Source organism: Haematobia irritans, chromosome 3 (assembly GCF_050003625.1).
Source record: "Haematobia irritans isolate KBUSLIRL chromosome 3, ASM5000362v1, whole genome shotgun sequence".
In the NCBI taxonomy this organism is placed as follows: domain Eukaryota; kingdom Metazoa; phylum Arthropoda; class Insecta; order Diptera; family Muscidae; genus Haematobia; species Haematobia irritans.
In genome coordinates, this window is record NC_134399.1 from 220,411,476 (window position 1) to 220,432,777 (window position 21,302).

General features: G+C 30.8%; 1 protein-coding gene across 5 annotated transcripts in view; it reads right to left on the reverse strand.

Annotated features, from left to right (window-relative positions):
- The window catches only part of LOC142232271 (solute carrier family 41 member 2), a 112,173-nt gene that overhangs the window by 75,445 nt on the left and 15,426 nt on the right, over positions 1 to 21,302 (reverse strand). Inside the window, exon 1 of one of the 5 annotated variants that reach the window (XM_075303015.1) lies at positions 9,611 to 9,689. The exons of the other annotated variants lie outside the window; for them this stretch is intronic. Coding sequence (XP_075159130.1) covers positions 9,611 to 9,674 — 64 coding nt within the window. The 5' untranslated portion in view covers positions 9,675 to 9,689. Of the gene's footprint in view, positions 1 to 9,610; positions 9,690 to 21,302 lie in introns of those variants that run through there. 5 annotated transcript variants of the gene reach the window in all.

Below are 21,302 nucleotides of genomic sequence, written 5' to 3' on the forward strand. Positions count from 1 at the left end.
ATTTGTACGGTAATTCAGGTTGAGTCTCTTGACTGCGCAATTGAGTGCAATGACGCACTGCAAATAAACAATATCATTGTGAATTATCAAAAGACGTCTACACCTTTCTTCGTCTATGGTGCGATGACTGCATAGACCAAGGAAGGTATAGACAACGAAAGTGAATTCACAGCGCTGTAGTTTGTCTGCACACCGTAGAGGGCTCTTTTTCGTCTGCAATTGAGTGATTTTTTAATTTGGCTTTAATTTGTTTTCTTTCCTATGTTGTCTCGTTGAAACACCAAATATTGTGAAAGTTTATAAAATACTGTTCATCCACATCTTTTTTGTAATGCAAATTGACTGATTTGTACGGTAATTCTCGTTTTCCAAAAAGAAATTGAGTCACTTGACTGCGCAATTGAGTGGAATGACTGTATTTTATAAACTTTCACAATATTTGGTGTTTCAACGAGACAACATAGGAAAGAAAACAAATTAAAGCCAAATTAAAAAATCACTCAATTGCAGATGAAAAAGAGCTATCTACGGTGCGCAGACAAACTACAGCGCTGTGAATTCACTTGAGATGTCTATACCTTCCTTGGTCTATGTACATTTTCTTGGTCTATGGCATCAGACTCAAAGGGACTCTCTGAGACCATAGACCAAGAAAATATAGAGACATACCTTGATAATTCACCATGGTCTTGTTTATTTGCAATCATAGACCAAGAAAATATAGAGACATACCTTGATAATTCACCATGGTTTTGTTTATTTGCAGTGCGCAGTCACTCCACTCAATTGCGCAGTCAAGTGACTCAATTTATTTTTGGAAAACGAGAATTACCGTACAAATCGGTCAATTTGCATTACAAAAAAGTGTGGATGTATAGAATTTTATAAGCTTTTTCAATATTTGGTGTTTCATCAAAAGAACAAAGGAATGAAAACAAATTAAAGCCAAATTAAAAAATCACTCAATTACAGACGAAAAAGAGCCATCTACGGTGTGCAGACAAACTACAGCGCTGTGAATTAACTTTCGTCGTCTATACCTTCCTTGGTCTATGTTGCAGTGCGCAGTCAAGTGACTCAATTTCTTTTTGGAAAACGAGAATTACCGTACAAATCAGTCAATTTGCATTACAAAATAGATGTGGATGTATAGAGTTTTACATGTTTTTCCAATATTTGGTGTTTCATCAAAAGAACAAACGAAAGAAAACAAATTAAAGCCAAATTTAAAAATCACTCAATTGCAGACGAAAAAGAGCCATCTACGGTGTGCAGACAAAAATCGGCATTTCATATTTTTTTTTTTTTTGGTAAATGTGCCGATGAATCAGCAATATTGATACCCCTTTACATATCTATTCTGGGCACACGAATATACAAAATTTTGCCGAATTAAAATCGTTTGTGTTATTGTGGAAATATCTCCACAACTGCACTCAAAAAAAGTTTGCTTGGATCCAAAGATGTTGACCTTCGTTTAAGGATTTTGGTATTGATTCCCAGCCAAAGCTGGTTCTTTAAAATAAGGATTTTTTGCTATCTACACGCAAAGAAAAAAAAACGTTTGGAAAACGTGTACCAAAATTTTTATTTTTTCAATAAAAAAAATATTTTTGAACCAACAACGCAGTCCATTTCGTTTATATCAAGCACTGTTCTTTTCTGACTTTAAGTCTTTAATAAGACACATTTTACAGTTCATAGTAAAAATTTAATATAGTAATATGTAATGTTGAACATATTTTCGGAATCTTTTCAACATATCTGGAATATATGTAAAAAAAAAAAAACAAACAAAAACTTTTTGGAGTTCGGTCGAAGCAGGGCTCGAACCCACGGCCTTTGGCATGCAAGGCGGACGTAGCAACTACTGCTCCACGGTGCCCAACTAAATGTTTGTTTCTGTTAAATAAAGTTTGTTTAATCGGCTCGTGGGCGCCGCAAGCTATGCTATATTAATATAACTTATATGGATAGTTAGATATTGATGACAATAACAGCTACGTAGCTCAGTGGATAGTGTGCTGGCTTACAAATTGCATGGTCCGCGGTTCGATTCTCCGTCCAGGCGAAAGGTAAAATTTTAAAAATTTATAAAATCGTATAATTTCTTCTACATTGTTTGTACTACAGAAAAAGGCGCAAAGAACTAAAAAACCTCGTGGAAGTGAGAAAGATGTGAGGGAAAATGCAATTAGCCAGAAAAGATTGGTTTTTGAATTAGTATTTATGAAATTGTTTTTACATCCTGGAAAAGAGTAAACGTTTATCACAAACATTATATACTTTTCTTCCAAATAAACTTCCTTACAGCGAAAAGCAAATTAGTAACGAACTTTGTTTGTCTAAAATTTCGTTTTGGAGGAAAGAATTATTTTCTTGCGTGTATCTGGTTTTAAATCTAGGATCTATAAAATTAAAATTAGGATACAGATCTCATTTATCGAATTTCCATTCTATTTTCGGTATATTAATAAAGCTACTCACGTTCACACAAATGCCAGATTAAAAATCCAAATTATGACAGATACTTCGAAGTAAAAAATATTTTCTTAATTCAAAAAAAAAAATTAAACCAAAAATGCTAAATCCTCAAAATAAGTCTTAGTCTATATTTGAAGCGTTTTTATCTTAAATCTAAAGATTCAATATTTCAGTTAATTTAAGGACGATTTCTTTAAATCAAAAATGTGTTTCTTTACTTAAATGAAAATTTGCCTTAGTTTAAAGACATGCAACTTTAACGAAGGGACGCAAATTTTCAAAAGTGTGTGTCCTAAATTTAATGAAAAAAAATAAGGCAAAGAGTATAAACTTTCTTTTAATTAAAATTTCATTATTTTAAAGAAATTTGTCCTTAATATTGTGTAAATTGCACATCCTAAAATTGAGGTTGCGTAATCTTTAATATCACGTAAATATTTTTTCAGTGTATAGTGATGGTATTTATTTTTTCTTTTCCATAGCTTTTAAACGGTCAAAAATTGTTTTTTGTACAATACACTCAAAAAAAATTGAACTCTCTATTTCACTAAAGCCAATTTAACTATATTTTAGTTCATACAATTATTATGTTTGGAAAAAGTTTGCTTTACTCCAATAATTTTTTGCCTACGTTAGATAAATGAACTAAAAAACGGGGAAAAAATATACACAAATTAAGCATAAAGATTTACTAAATTCGTATTACTCACAAAATAGTTCATTATTTCTTTAAATTTGTAAATTGTAAATTTTACTACAAAAGCGTCCATCATGAACTTAGTATGTCACCAAAGACATTCTTGCAATTTTGAACTCCAATTTTTTCCGTCAAACTACGTCTAATAAATTTTCTTGAATTTGTCGAAAAAAATTTACTTATTTTTGTGATATCGGCGTGGTACCAGCGCTTGTAGTATGGTTAGTTAAACATTTCTAAAAATATTCAAAATTTTCTAAAATTAATCAAACATTTTCTTCTTGGTGGGTTCACTGTTTTTTTCAGTGTATTTAACATTGCTGCCATTTGCTTTTGACTCAAAGTATTACCTCCATCCGATTCGGCTCTTCAAACTTTTTTGGTGGTCTTCTTTACATTCTTCATTTCTGACAACAAAATCATTATTCCTGAACCGTTGAAACCATTGCAGATTGCTTCTGATAGATTATGATCACCACATGCCTCGACAAGCATTCGATGCAACTCTGCAGCATTTTTCTTCAAACGAAAACAAAAAATTAATGCTTCACGCAAATCACCACCTTCTGGTACAAAATTGTTAACACGATGAAAATATATGATGTTGTATGTTCAATGACTTGATGTATACTAAATATTTCATACAAACATAAAAATAAGGGCTCGTTCATAACAAATGTTCCCTATCGCGACATATGTATCTTGCCGCTCACTTCATACCGGTGTACATGGTAGTTCATGAAAGTTTGTTCATTTTAGTTAAATTTTGAAACATTTTTGAAAATTCCTTTATTTTAAGTATTTTTCTTAAATAAAAAATTTTGTAATATTTGTTTTTCCATTTGACAAAATACAATTAGTAAAATATTTTAGTTAAAATTTTCTACAATGAAAATATATTTTCATTTATGGTTGGCTCACTTTTTTTTGAGTGTATGTAAAATGTCATACAATAAATAAATTAGCAATAGAACAGATTGTAAATACAAGTCAATATTAGGAAAATGAGGTAAAAGTCATAAATTGGATTCTCCACAACAATCAATATTACTTATGACAATTTCGTAATCTTTAGAAACATCAAAGTTAAACAGTTGCCTCAACATCTCAGTCTCAAATCAATTTTGTAATGATGGCATGCATGGAAAACTGATGCCTTCGCAATTGTGTCTGAGACTTCTCAGACAAAGTATCGATATCAGTTATTACGAAAACGTAATAATTAATAAAAATACAAACTAAAGTCCATGTGAAATACTCATTCATAATTTAACACTTCTTTTTGCTTTAATAAATACAATATATTAGCACTATGTGAATAAATGACATGGAATATTTATTGTCTATGGGGCATGGGAAGTAGGTAAGAGAATGTTTCATGTATTTAACACTGTCACTACTAGCCTAAATGTTTATCGCCGATAGGTGATAACTTTTATGGCATTTTAATTTATTGATTTTATCATTCGTAATTGGCCTCCTATTTCAAATAAAGACAAAGGAATGGCATGCCCTTTGTTAATAAATTTGTAAATAATGTACTATTAGATATCAATTTTAAACCTGAGCGCTCATGAAAAAAAAAAATATTTTTTTTGCACTTTGAAGTCTAACGAACGACAATTCGAAAAAAGTTTAAGGTTTAATATGGCGCTCAAGTTATTTTTAAGGACCAACATATAAATTTGTCCATTCGGCGCGGACAATTATCCATTATAAAATCTATTTGAGATTATTCGAATGGTAATGAGATTAGTTGTACAACCAATCATATAATCAAATTTACATTTACTTCAAATTTTCTGAGCTAAATTTTTGCAAAATTATTATAGCAGCTTGAAAATGATTGATTGTGGGTGGAAGGTTCTAAATTTTGGAAAAAATACAATAATTATAAATACATTTTTCTGATTTAAATCGATATTTTTGATTAAATGGCGGCTAACTTTCAGTCGATATGAGTCGACATTTTCCGCGGCTGCGTCGACTGGCAAAAAAGGGTCGGCGGTGGCTTCATTCTTTGCAGGTGGATATTATTACAACCCTCCAGCATTATTTGTACCGTCCTTACCGCGATACTGGCTGTGTTATAATCGGGTCCAAAAAGTGAAAAAATTAACGGTAACAACCCCAGAAATTATCCGAAAACTGAAGACCAGATTTGTTCGAAATTTGTTAGTATAAAACTTGGTCGTAAGCTGAAAATATCACAAGAATGGATGAAACTCATTCCATTAAAGTTCCAAAAAGTGAAAGAGCTTAGCAATGCACCAAATAAATTAGACTGGAAAGAGCCAAGGAGTTGCTTCGCTTGGACGAAAGTGCCCTATGCAAAAATTGTTTTTTTTTTTTTTGATGAGAAACCATTCAAATTATTTTTAAAAAATTTTCTATATAAATAAAATTTTGACAAAAATAAAATACAGAAATAAAATTTTACAAAAGTTTTCTATAGAAATACAATTTTGCAAAAAAAAAAAATTGATTGAAATAAAATGTAAAAATGTTGTATAGAAATAAAATTTGGAAAAAATGTTCTATGGATATAAAATTTGGAAAAAATGTTCTATAGAAATAAAATTCAAAAATAAAATACAGAAATACAATTTTGCAAAATTTTTTATAGAAATACAATTTTGCAACAAAATTTCAATAGAAATAAATTTTGTAAAAATTTTCAATAGAAATAAAATTTTGCAAAAATTTTTTGTAGAACTCCGATTTGTATGATTTTTTGTATTGGAGATTATAACAAAAAAATAAAATACGCGTATTTTTTAATTTTCATTTATTTTTATTATTTGAAGAGAAACTCCCACAAATTAAGTGTGTTGCCAAACATTATTTGCCACCAAAAAAAAAAAAAGTAAAAATTGTTCAAAAAGAACATTCTACAATAAAGCTCAAACACTTACCTCTCCAATTTATCAAGATTATTTTTTGAAGTCACAGCTAACCGGCACTTTTTCGTAAATACCAATAGTCAATAAAGAAATGCCAATTTCCAGCAAGTAGTGCCACCTAATTGTTCTATTTTTACAAGATTATTAGCTCAGTATGTAAACCACGGGATACAGTGCGTGATTGAGCTAAAGAAGTGATTTCTATTAAAATTGAGGCATTCGAACGGTAAGTTGCCTACAGTCTACACTATGATACAGATGGTTAACAAACATTTTCTATAGAAAGTGTTCAAAATGTTTCTATATATACAAAATTTGGACAACATTTTCTATAGAAATAATATTTTTTTGGTAGATTTGTGGTAAAATTTTCGTAGATTATTTTTGGCATGATTGGTAACAGTGATCTCAATCCGATGTACTCTTGCGCTTGGGGCATTTTGGAGAGTAAGGTGGGCACTAAAAATACCAACGTGCTGATCATCTCAAGATGGCGCTTTACCGGCAATGTGCAAAAATACTCCAGAACCACTTTCTTGCAGCATGTGATGGCTTTGTCACCTGTTTGAAGGCCATAATTCATGCCATGGGTACATCCGATGAAAAACTACTTTCCTCCGGAACTAGAATTTAGACAAACGAAATTCACCTTCTTTAAAGCAAATAAATCCTAAATTATGACATGCGTTACAAGCAGTGTCTCTAAACTTTTTTGTTTGTTTTTTTTTTACACGCACAGAAAAACCATGTTTGGACATGGTTTCCGCATCCATTTAATGCTTACCTAGAGCATGTAATTACGAAAACCATGTATTTTTTTCTTTGTAAAAATAGTTTTCGAGCGGAGAAAAATGTATGGTGGTAATAAGCATTTGAATGCTTCTCAAATACCGCAAACATGTTCTATCATTTAAATGATAGAATTTGGGACCATTAAATGGTCGGGAAAATCATGTACCTGACCATTCAATTTTTTTACTTTTTTACAGGGAAAAAAAGTATTTTTATAGGTTAAGTATAGACATGTCTACACCCTCAAAAAAAATCGCTTCTTTAACATATGTTCCAAACATATTTTGCAGGAAGCACATATATTATTGGATACTGCCGAAACATTAATATGTTTGCTTTATGTGAACATATTATATGTTTGGAAGCATTTTGAGCCCAAAAATATTATATGCTTGGAAGAATTTTTCCCAAAGACGATTGTGCTCATTCCCTAACATACTCGTAATTTTCACTTCCACGAAATATTTTAGTTCTTGGCACCTTTTTCTGTAATACAAATAATGTTGAAGAAATTATTCACTTTTATAATTTTTTTAAATTTCACCTTTCGCCTGCACGGAGAATCGAACCGAGGACCATACCGTTTGTAAGCCAACACACTATCCACTGGGCTACGTAGCTGTTATAGTCACCATTAGATAATTATCGTTATAAGTTACATTTATATAGCATAGTTTGCAGCGCCCACGAGCCCATGTAAACATAACATTATTTAACAGAAACATACAATTGTTTGCCACGTGGATCAGAGGTTAGCATGTCTGCCTTATATGCAAAGGGTCGTGGGTTCAATCCCTGCTCCGACCGAAACTTTTTTTTTATTTACACAGGTATATTTATACTATATTAAATTTTTATAATGAAACTTCGAAATGTGGGTTATTAAAGATTTATAGTCAGTAACAGTGCTTGATATAAACGAAATTGACTGATTTTTTGATAAAAATCAATTTTGTAACAAAAAACTGATAAGCATATAAAATTTTTGGCCTTATCATAAAACTGTTTTCCGAAACAACATACAAGCGGTTTCACAGAAATTGTTCTCTTTTGATTCTTTTGCTGGGTTATGTTGATATCTTTCGACAACTCTCCCGGTTTCCATCTCTATTTCTTTCTCTATACTCTCTCTGTCGCTTTGAATAAAATATCACAACATATGTATGTTTAGTCGAAATTTGTAAATTTATATATGTTTGCATTCACACATATGATTTTTATGAAACATTCATGCCCCAAACATAATATATTCTAACATATTAACATAGATGTCCCAAACATTTAGTGTTAGTTTAGGAACATTACATGTTCGCACTTAAATATATTGTGTTTCAAAATTGTGCCCGAAACACATTTTGTTTATATCGGAACATATGAAAAACCTATTTTTCTAACAGTGTAGAACCATTACATGGCCATAAAGACCATTTACATTTTTTCGTGACCATTTAATTTTTTAACTTTTTTGCAGCGAAAAGAATTTTATAAAAACATTGAGCAGGTACACACGATTTTCATTTTGCGCCTCAGTCGTGTGTTGATTGTTTCTTGGAATGGACGGAGAATACGGATTTACTGTGTTTTGTGTTAATTTATTTATTCAGAAGTGGCACGTGGTTTTATGTGAATGATCCATATAGCAAAATGTTCTGCATTTTGCTATATGGATCATTTATTTTTATTTGCCGTTACATGATGTCAGCGTTTGTACATTTGATGGGCACGATGTAAATATGGAATAATTACTTATTGTTGAAATTGAAATAAAATAGAGTGTGTAAAAATATATGGTTTGTTTGAACAGCATTATAAATACAAATAAACAATGAATTAGTTTATAAATAAATAAATAAAAAAAAACACACAAATAAAGTTAAATTTTCTTTTCTTTTCTCAAGTTGCGTCATTTTCTCGACGATGAAAAAAGTTTTTTCATAAAGATCAAAACATTTTAGGTTGTGACCATGTTCTTTTAACTAGGAGAAAAACATTTTTAATGAATACCATAACATTTTAAATTGTGACCATTGTCTTTTCATTCAAACAATATAATAACATTTTAGATGAGGACAATTACATTTTTCTTAGAGCCATGTTCACTGAGCCAACATGGTTGCAGGTTAAAATGTTACATGGTCGCCGCAAAAATTGCTCATATCATATTATTTTGTTCTTCGAATATGATTGTGACAATCATGTTTCTTCTCTGCGTGTAGCGTCAAAATTTCGTTTCTCAGAAAAGAAAACCTTTCTTTCAGGGTATCAAATACGAGTAAATGTTAACTTTATGTTATTTGCGACATTTTGTTATTATTGCATTGTTCTTCATATATCCATAGTAGTAATAAACTGAATTTTTTATTCATAAATCTGAGAACCCGTTTTATTAAAATTAAGCAAACATTTTCGATCAGTATAATTTTCATCAGCATAGCATAGGCGAATTTGCTCATTACATAAATTACGATTTTTAGTTTTAGTTCATAGAAACAAATTTTTCTAATGAACAAAAACTAAGTTTTAATATTAAAAAGTATTTTAAACGTTTCCTCGAATAGAATAAATATAAATTAACCAAACGCAATGTTTACTTGTCATGAGTGTGAATTACGTACTCTTATGCTATACTAAATAAATATATATTTTTTCTAAGAAATAATCACCAAAATTTATGTGAGAATAAAAATAAAAAAAAGTGTTTCATAAGGTCACATGACGGACTTGATTATCCTACCTTCCTCACATTCCGGCAACTGGATGTATCCTTTGGAAAAACGTATTCCTAAAAATCCATTCATTTGAAAGTAAAGAACTGCTAACTTAGCAGCTATTTATCATGGATAAGATATTATCAGAGAAATTTTACTTTTTTTTTGAGTTTTTCTAATGTTTATTCTTATTATTTTTATTCTTTTTTTATTTTGACAAGTATTTATATAGGCACTAGTGTCATTTAATAACACCCTCAGACTGAGATAAATCGATTGAAATTTAAACAAATGCTTAAACAATATAATGACTCGGGAATATCTTTCTCTCATTCTCCATGAGATTGTGTATAGTAGAGTTTTTGTTTCTTTTCTTTTTGAAAAATACTTTAAAATAAATATTAATTCATTTTGTTATTTTGTTTTGCCCGTACATATACACTTTTCTAACTTCGATTTTAAATTTTTTGCTCTTTCGGGTGCTCAAGTTTTGGATTTGTTTTTAACGTAGGTATTCTCAAAAACACACCCGAAAGAAGAGTCAAAACACAGGTTTATTTTATACGCCAACAGTATTGTACAAAATTTGAGTAACATATTATTTTTGTAAATATTTGAAAATTCGTACACTGAAAAAATATCACAAATATTTTTCCAATTCAAAAACTCAATTTTATTTGTAAATTAAATTAATAAAGAAGAAATGAAATAATTGCAAATAAATAATAACAAGTATATACGGCCGTAAGTTCGGCCAGGCCGAATCTTATGTACCCCCCACCATGGATTACGTAGAAACGGTCATCCACAATTAAATTACTTGGGTTGCGGCTGATGGCAAGCCATCTTAAAACTTCTTAACATCATCTTCTAAATTGTAAGTTAGTTCATGCGGGATATATAGTAGACAAAAGAAAGGTCGATTAAATACGTATATTCAGTTCTTGACCGGTATGTTATATATAGGGAAGAAATAATTACGAACCGATATGAACTTTTATGCGGTAATTATAGATCCAGAATCGCTTTTGATGGGGAGTATATACAATTATGAACACTAGTCTACCAAAAATGGCAGATTTTTTACTGTTTGGTAGATTAGTAGAATTCTCGATGTTTTGAAAGATTTTGCAAAATATTCCTCTCCAACTATAAAATGCTTCAAAAATTTTCTATAGAAATAAATTCTTCATATATCCATAGTAGTAATAAACTGAATTTTTTATTCATAAATCTGAGAACCCGTTTTATTAAAATTAAGCAAACATTTTCGATCAGTATAATTTTCATCAGCATAGCATAGGCGAATTTGCTCATTACATAAATTACGATTTTTAGTTTTAGTTCATAGAAACAAATTTTTCTAATGAACAAAAACTAAGTTTTAATATTAAAAAGTATTTTAAACGTTTCCTCGAATAGAATAAATATAAATTAACCAAACGCAATGTTTACTTGTCATGAGTGTGAATTACGTACTCTTATGCTATACTAAATAAATATATATTTTTTCTAAGAAATAATCACCAAAATTTATGTGAGAATAAAAATAAAAAAAAGTGTTTCATAAGGTCACATGACGGACTTGATTATCCTACCTTCCTCACATTCCGGCAACTGGATGTATCCTTTGGAAAAACGTATTCCTAAAAATCCATTCATTTGAAAGTAAAGAACTGCTAACTTAGCAGCTATTTATCATGGATAAGATATTATCAGAGAAATTTTACTTTTTTTTTGAGTTTTTCTAATGTTTATTCTTATTATTTTTATTCTTTTTTTATTTTGACCAGTATTTATATAGGCACTAGTGTCATTTAATAACACCCTCAGACTGAGATAAATCGATTGAAATTTAAACAAATGCTTAAACAATATAATGACTCGGGAATATCTTTCTCTCATTCTCCATGAGATTGTGTATAGTAGAGTTTTTGTTTCTTTTCTTTTTGAAAAATACTTTAAAATAAATATTAATTCATTTTGTTATTTTGTTTTGCCCGTACATATACACTTTTCTAACTTCGATTTTAAATTTTTTGCTCTTTCGGGTGCTCAAGTTTTGGATTTGTTTTTAACGTAGGTATTCTCAAAAACACACCCGAAAGAAGAGTCAAAACACAGGTTTATTTTATACGCCAACAGTATTGTACAAAATTTGAGTAACATATTATTTTTGTAAATATTTGAAAATTCGTACACTGAAAAAATATCACAAATATTTTTCCAATTCAAAAACTCAATTTTATTTGTAAATTAAATTAATAAAGAAGAAATGAAATAATTGCAAATAAATAATAACAAGTATATACGGCCGTAAGTTCGGCCAGGCCGAATCTTATGTACCCCCCACCATGGATTACGTAGAAACGGTCATCCACAATTAAATTACTTGGGTTGCGGCTGATGGCAAGCCATCTTAAAACTTCTTAACATCATCTTCTAAATTGTAAGTTAGTTCATGCGGGATATATAGTAGACAAAAGAAAGGTCGATTAAATACGTATATTCAGTTCTTGACCGGTATGTTATATATAGGGAAGAAATAATTACGAACCGATATGAACTTTTATGCGGTAATTATAGATCCAGAATCGCTTTTGATGGGGAGTATATACAATTATGAACACTAGTCTACCAAAAATGGCAGATTTTTTACTGTTTGGTAGATTAGTAGAATTCTCGATGTTTTGAAAGATTTTGCAAAATATTCCTCTCCAACTATAAAATGCTTCAAAAATTTTCTATAGAAATAAATTTTTTACAAAATTTTGTGTAGAAATTATATTTTGAAAAAATTTCGTAAAAAAATAAAATGTTGACAAAATTTTCAATAGAAATAAAATTTTGAAATAATTTTCTATAGAAATATAAAATTTTGACAAAATTTTCTATGACAATAAAATTTTGGTAGATTATTTTTGGCTCGAGTGGCAATCGTGATTTTTCTGTGATTGGGGATCGGTTTATTTGGGGGCTATATATAATATAGCCCCCAAATAATGGCATGGTTGTAATCCGCCATATACTAGCGAAATGTACCAATTTTCAACCGGATTGGGTGAATTTTGCTCTTCCAAGAGACTCCGGAGGTCAAATCTGGGGATCGGATTATATGGGGGCCATATATAATTATGAACCCATAAGGACCAATTCTGGCATGATTGTTAGAGACCATATACTAACACCATGTACCAAATTTCAGCTGAATCGGATGAAATTTGCTTCTCTTAGAGGCTCCGCAAGCCAAATCGGGGGATCGATTTATATGGGGGCAATATATAATTATGGACCGATGTGGACCAATTCTGGCATGGTTATTAGAGACCATATACTAACACCATGTACCAAATTTCAACCGGATCGGATAAATTTTGCTCCTCCAAGAGGCTCCGCAAGCCAAATCTGAGCGTCGGTTTATATGGGGGCTATACGTAAAAGTTGTCCGATATGGCTAATTTGCAATACCATCCGATACATCAATAATAACTACTTATGCCAAGTTTCAAGTCGATAGCTTGTTTCGTTCGGAAGTTAGCGTGATTTCATCAGACGAACGGACGGAGGGACATGCTTAGATCGACTCAGAATTTCACCACGACCCAGAATATATATACTTTATGGGGTCTTAGAGCAATATTTCGATGTGTTACAAACGGAATGACAAAGTTAATATATATCCTATGGTGGAGGGTATAAAAATAATTGTAAACAATAAATAAAAATGATATATTTATTCGTATTATATATTCCATAATTATATATTTATTCGTATAAATTGAACCAATTAAATTTTTGAATGGATCAATAATTTTTTTTATTTCATACTAATTGATATTAATATTACCCTGATCGGAGTAACTTTAATTACAAACAATATTGGGAGCGCAAATTAAACATGCATGATTTTTTACAATGTTTGAGCTCATTGTACACCACATGCCGCTGGTCCCACCAAATACAAAGCATAAGCCTCTTTCCATGGATATTGGGTTTTGTAGTCAAACATAAGCTTCTTTCCATGCACCCAAAGAAAAACGAAATTTCCCTTTGTTAAAAAGTATTTTCTTTAAGAGCAAATAAACCCAAATTTATGAAAGGCGTTGCAGCGATTGCCTCCAACCATTTTTGCCGTTAAAAAAAAATTTTTAGTGTCAAAAGAATACTTCGTTTGTCTAAAATTTTGTTTGAAAAGAAAACTCTTCTTTCAGTGTGGATATTCGGTTTTGTCGCCGAAGTTTGGGCATGATTTTTTTCACTTTGGATTCTCTTTTCATCACCAGTATCGATGCGGTGCAAAAATGTTTCCTTAGTCGCCTTTGGATCAGCTGTTTGCCAGCTTTCCGCAAATGATGTTCTGTAAGCACGAAACTTGACATATTGAGAGCCATCGAGAGGGCAAATAACATATAAAGAAAATTGTGTAGTTTGAAAGAAAATATTGGAGTTCAAAATTGCAAGAATGTCTTTAGTGATATACGAAGTTCATGATGGATGTATTTGTAGTAAAATTTACAAATTTAAAGAAATAATGAACTATTTTGTTAGAATTTAGTAAAACTTTTTACTTCATTTATGTATAATTTTTTCCCGCTTTTTAGTTCATTTAACTAGCGTACGCAAAAAAATATTAGAATAAAGGAAACATTCTCCATATGTAATAATTCCATGAACTAATATAAACTTAAATTGGCTTTAGTGAAATAGAGAGTTCACTTTTTTTTTTGAGTGTAAATTTATTAGACTTGGCGCAATGTCTTCTCGAACGTATACCGTATGCTAGTTCATAAATTTAGATATCAAATCTTGTTTATTCTATCACATCAACTTTCCATTAATTTATTAGAGATTTTTATTTGGGAATTCTGGTTCAAAGTAGGAATTCTAGGGGAGGAATGCGTTGAGTTAGAAAATAGTTGGCATCTCTCTTTCTGCACACAAAAAAAGTGAACCCACCGTGGAAGAAAATGTAGGTTTATTTTAGAAAATTTTAACTAAAATAGTTTTCTAATTGCAACATGTTATAAATAAGTTAATACTGTTTGTCAAACTGAAGATTTTTTTTTTTTTAATAATTAATTTTTTTCTGTTGCTTAAGAAAATTTCATATGTTGAAAGAAAAAATTGGATTTAAAAATTGTTAAAATATCTTTAGCGCTGTACGAAGTTCAAGACATGTACAATTTCAGTAAAATTTACTCATTTTAGAGACTTATGAACTCAATTTAAGCTAACTTCTGCTTAAGGAAAATATGAACTATTTTTTTTTTTTTTGTAGTAAAATTGAGCACTATATTTGTATACAACTTTTTTCTTATTTTTAGTTCACGTCATTAAAGTTTCAATGGCTCTATTAACCATGTTCCTTAATCTATATCTGTCCATAAAGCTCGAAAAATAATTGTATAATTAGATATTATGCATTTGGACGTCAATTGCCTGTTTCGGTATCAGGCTAACATGTAATATAATAAGCAACGATGAGCCCGTCGTAAAACTAGGAAAAACACGACTAATGTACGCGTTAGAATTGTTGTTGTATCCTGGAAACCAGTTTCTGTTAATTGTCATATGTTGTAGTTGACTGTAGAAACAATAAGCATTGTTCGACTGTTCACCACTTAGGTGAATTCTAACAAATTAGCTTTCTAAAAATAAATTTCGTGTAGTTGCATTACTATGTAACAAAACGAAATAAAAATAAGATTAAGGGACTCGTAAGTTATATGAAAAGATGATGTACAGTGGGAGAAAAGATGATTCAATTTGTAAGAGGAAATTTCCCAAATGTTTTCTCCATAAGGAGTTAGCATAAAGGGCCCAAAATTGAGTTATCTCTCCCAGCCAGATCTATACTAAAGGCTGTGGAAAGGTTCATTCGCCCGAACCGAAACATGTACAGTCCAGGCGTGTATAGATTGGTATCTGGCGTTTTCTTTTCAATGGCTCTATTAACCATGTTCCTTAATCTATATCTGTCCATAAAGCTCGAAAAATAATTGTATAATTAGATATAATGCATTTGGACGTCAATTGCCTGTTTCGGTATCAGGCTAACATGTAATATAAGTTAGCAAAAAATTATTCAAATAAGGAACATTTACTCATATTGTGCAAAATTTAACTAAAATCAACTAATCTTCATGAACTAAAATAAAGTTCAGTTGGCATTAGAGCCCCTTTTTCTGGGTGTGTGTATTACAAACTGTTTTAAAAGTGCACTACGTTGTCGGTTATGGGAAGAACGTTTCTTATCATATATGACAAAAATAAAAATTAGGTTTCAATAATTGATAAGTGATGAGGAGTTTCACCCATGCCCTATGAAATGCTAGTGGGAGTTATTTGCTCGCGAATTATGAACCACATATTTTATGTGTAAAATATTTACATCATCGACATCTATTGATTTTCGTTATCTTTATTAAACTTTTTATAAAAGCATTATTTTTCTACATCGAAAAATTTTAGGTTTCTCACTTTTGCACAATACTGTGGACCAAACATTTACACATACACTACACGTTCAAACACCTGTACATTTATCGAAAATATTCTCCCACAAGTGATTTTAACAAATTTAATACAATGAACTTTTGTCAATATGGAAATTGTGTCTTCCACTTTGTTTGGAATTCTAAATCTTGTTTTTATCGCTATTTCGTGGGGGTTTTTGGAAGAATCTTCCATTAAGACTAACACTAAACACGATTCACATTTAATTTCTACATTTGATTTGAAAATAGCACAAACGAGAAATGTTAGAGGCTGGCTGCAGGTTTAAAATTTACTCCTGATCTCAAAATGAGATGAACTGTATGCGCCTGTGATTTGAAAAGCAAAACCAAAAGACAAGTTTAATAGGTTTATGCAAGAATATGCTAAATCAATATTCAAAATTGTTTTTTTTTTAGAGATGTATGAATAAATATTATATTTGCTCATTGGATGTTAGTATTGGCGATATGATTTTGGAATATGAAGGCATTTTTTAAATGGTCGTTACTGTTACTTTTCTTTAGTAATTTAGTTTTAATCAAAATAAAGTTTTTGAATTGTTTCATTGTATCATTCTTCCACCAGTTATAAGAAAAAAATTTTAAAAACAAAATTGAAATTTTATTCTGTATTTAAAGATTATATTTTATTTTATTTTATTTTTTTTTTGGTAAAAGTATTTTTTTAGAAAACAAGTTAGTCGACTTATCATTCTATAGAATCAACGTTTTGACATTAACATTGGTATATTTGTAGATAACTATGTGTGAATATATTGTCTGTAACTTGACTATATCAGTTTGGTTTCGATTTCTTTAGGCATTTCTTAATACAGGTATGTGACACATGTCTATTTGGGTAAATCTAGAATAATATTCTAATGTAATAAGTTAATCTAACGATTTAATATATAAGATTATGGAAGGTAGCTAACATAAAGTGATGCCGATGTGATGATGATGATGAATATATTTCAAATTAGAAATTGTTTTATGGGTAACACTTTTTTTTGGTTACAAGCCACTAAAAGAACTTCCGTACGAGTTTGTTTAAACCAAAGTTGTTTATTTACTTTTTTATTTATTCGAATCGAAGCCATAAGCCCGCACATGGATCCCAATTCTACAAAAACATTACAACTGATCTAGCATTATAAAATAAGGTCCAAAATAAAAATAGTACTGAAACCATGTTAAACATTAACAAAATTCACAAAAAACTATAATTAAGCAATGGTTAGCCAACAGCAAAAAAAAAAAAACAAATAAGGAAAGTCTAAAGTCGGGCGGGACCGACTATATTATACCCTGCACCACTTTGTAGATCCACATTTTCGAAACCATAGCAATTCCGTCAAATGTGTTGGGTGCTATATACATACATTTAAATCTGATTCGATCTGGACAAAATTTGTTACACTAATACAAAAAATTGCGTTTCACAATCGTGAACGGACGGTGACAAAATGAAACGAAAACGTTCACAAAAAATCAAAACGGAATATTCACGATTTGGTCCATGGGCGTTTACGATTTTATGAACGCCATTCTTTTATCTATGACCATGAAAAGTCTTAAAATAGTCGCTAGCCGTTGTTATGGTGCAGACAACACAGGTTCGAGTCACGGTAGCGGAAATCTTTTTTTTAGTTTTGTTTATATTCGTAACCATTACGTTTTCAGATCATGAACGCTGGTTGTTGTTTTGACAACGCATGGTGTCATTTTTACGTAGTCAGATTGACCCCGTCCGTTCTCCGTGTGGCAACACATGTGTGTTGATTCACTTTCATGAACGGATCGCTTTGAAATGACCACGTCGTTCATGATTTTTTCTATGGGTGTAGACTTCTAAAAAAACTGTAGATTTAAAATTTCAGTCGGCTAATCCTCTGGGGTGGAACACAATGTTAGTAAAAAACAAGTAACTAAAGTCTAAAGTCGGACGGGGCCGACTATATTATGCCCTTCACCACTATGTAGACAAAGATTTGTGTTACCATATCAAGTACTTCAAATTTCCTGGGTGCTATATAAAGGTTTGTGTTTCCAGATACAAATACTTTTAATGGAGAAAATTTTTTGTGCTTTTGCAAAATCTCTAGAATTTAAATTTAAATCGGATAACGCCCTGGGATGAAACACAATGTTAGGAAATAACAAGTAACTAAAGTCTAAAGTCGGGCGGGGCCGACTATATTATACCCTTCACCACTATGTAGACAAACATTTGTGTTACCATCTCAAGTACTTCAAATTTGCTGGGTGCTATATAAAGGTTTGCGTTTCCAGACACAAATACTTTTAATGGAGAAAATTTGTTTTTTTGCAAAATCTCTATAATCAAAATTTAAATCGGATAACGCCCTGGGATGAAACACAATGTTAGGAAAAAAATATGGGACATATGAAGCGAGAGAAATTTTAATGCAATTGTACAAAAGAGCATTTATGATTTATCAGACGATACATATATATTCGAGATATAGGACAATTTTAGTAATATTTACAATTTTTGCTACTTATCAGTGGCGATTTTACAAGGATATTGGTTAGATCTCGCCAAGATATGTGGTCAAGTGTGGGTTGTGATATATTAGTTGGTCAAGTCAGGCGACATGGAGCCTTATTTAAAACTCAACCGTTCTGTAGAAATTCTGGCATTACAGTGTGTAGGATATGACTAAGATATGGGGAAATCATCACAGAATTTTGTGTAAAGTCTTGGAATTTTGGCCATATTTGTATAAACCGGAAAAACGAATATATGGAGGCTTTATCTAAATCTGAACCAAATTACATCAAACTTGACACACTTAAATATCATATCTGAACCGATTTTAACTAAATTTGGCACATATAACCACAGCGTTAAACGTACCTCTCGTGCAAAATTTGAAGCAAGTCAGGGCAAAACTCCGGCTTTTGAGGTCATATAAGTGCAAATCGGATGAAAGATATATATGGGAGCTATATCTAAATCTGAACCGATTTCAATCAAATTTACCAAGCATTGGTAGAATGTCAATTCTGCACTCTGTGCACAATTTCACGAAAATCGGTAGTAAACTTTGGCCTCTGTTGCCATATGAGTCTAAATCGGACGAAAGATATATATGGGAGCTATATCTAAATCTGAACCGATTTGGCTGATATTTTGCAAGTTTTTCGAGGCTCATAACATATTCGGATGTACGGAATTTGAAGAGCATCGGTTGATGAACACGCCAATTATGACCAGATCGTGGATAAATATATATGACAGCTATATCTAAATCTGAACCGATTTTTTCCAAAATCAATAGCGATTGTCTTTGTTCCACAAAACGACCCTATGTCAAATTTGAGGACGATCGGACTTAAACTTCGGCCTGTACTTTGCGCAAAAAAATACATGAACAGACAGACAGACGGACAGAGAGACAACCCTAAATCTACTCAGAATTTAATTCTAAGATGATCGGTATGCTAAACGATGAGCAAAATATCAGCCAAATCGGTTCAGATTTGGATATAGCTCCCATATATATCTTTCGTCCGATTTAGACTCATATGGCAACAGAGGCCAAAGTTTACTACCGATTTTCGTGAAATTGTGCACAGAGTGTAGAATTGACATTCTACCAATGCTTGGTAAATTTGATTGAAATCGGTTCAGATTTAGATATAGCTCCCATATATATCTTTCATCCGATTTGCACTAGATAATGTTCCCATCCATGTTGCACGCCTCACAAAAAACTTTTTTAAGTCTCGTGATATACCTTTACTGGACTGGCCAGCGCTAAGTCCCGATCTAACCCCTATAGAAGATCTCTGGGGCATATTATCCTCTAAGGTATTTGGAAGTCCAAGCAATGTACAACACCCAAGGAACTGAAGTCTGCAATTACGACAGAATGGGAAAAATCGATATGGCAACTCTGAAAAACTTGGTATGTTCTATGCCTCACCGATTACATCAAGTTCTAATAAAGAAGGGCAATACTATATCGTATTAGTTAATTAAACTATCTTTTTGACATATAGCTAAAATATAATTTTGCACACATAAATATTTTCTCTGACTAAAAATTTAAGTATATATTTTCTGTCAAAGTAAACGTTAAGTAAAGATTTAGTTTATGTATTTAAGAAACGTACAAAAGTGTAAATAAAATGTTTTCAATAAAAGTTCTTTATAAGACTAGAACATAAATTTACACGTTGCACATATAATTTTTTTTACGGGAGTAAATCACAGCAATCAAGTGATGATATATCAAACATTTGACTTACTTGCAATACAGTATTCTCTAAATATTATTAATTACTTTGTGAATGATAATATTTTTTTTTATTAAATTAATTGCAATTATTAATCATATATACATTCATCTTCCCAACATTTCTCAAAAAATACGCAGTATCAAATAACTAAATCCCAGAACCTAGACGCAGCATATTATTTATAAAATAAATAAAATAATTATTTAATGTGATTCTTATCTGTTATGAATTTACATATATATGAATGAATGTAAACGAAATAAATCGTATAAAAATGTGTATATATAGAGTATAGAACTAATCAAACTGAGTGCAAATTTATATATTTTATGTGTGTATGATTGCAAACATTAGTCATGTTTTATCTAACAACTAGCGTATTATATCAAAAAGGGATGCTCGAGAGGAAAAATTGTGTAGAAGTGTAGGGGTTTTCCATAGGGGATTTTCACCCATCTCGGAGTTTTTCTTTTAACGTTTTTATTTTCGGGATAAGAGACGATGAAAAATGTATTTATGTTAACCATCAAAACCTAACGAAACCATCAAAACCCAACAAAACCTTAAAACAAAGCTAACATTATATTAGTTACGATTGACATTAAAAGGGTATGCACTGAAAAAACTATTTACGTGATAATAAAGATTACGCAACCTAAATTTTAGGATGCGAAATTTACAAAATATTAAGGACAAATGTATTTAAAATAATGAAATTTTAATTAAAATAAAGTTTATAATCTTTGCTTCAAAAATGTTTTTTATTAAATTTAGGACACAAATTTTGTAAATTTTCGTCCCTCCGTTAAAGTCACATGTCTTTGAAGTAAGGCTAATTTTCCTTAAAGTAATGAAACACATTTTTTATTTAAAGAAATTGTCCTCAAATTAACTGAAATATTGAAACTTTAGATTTAAGATGAAAACGCTTCAAATATAGGCTAAGACTTAT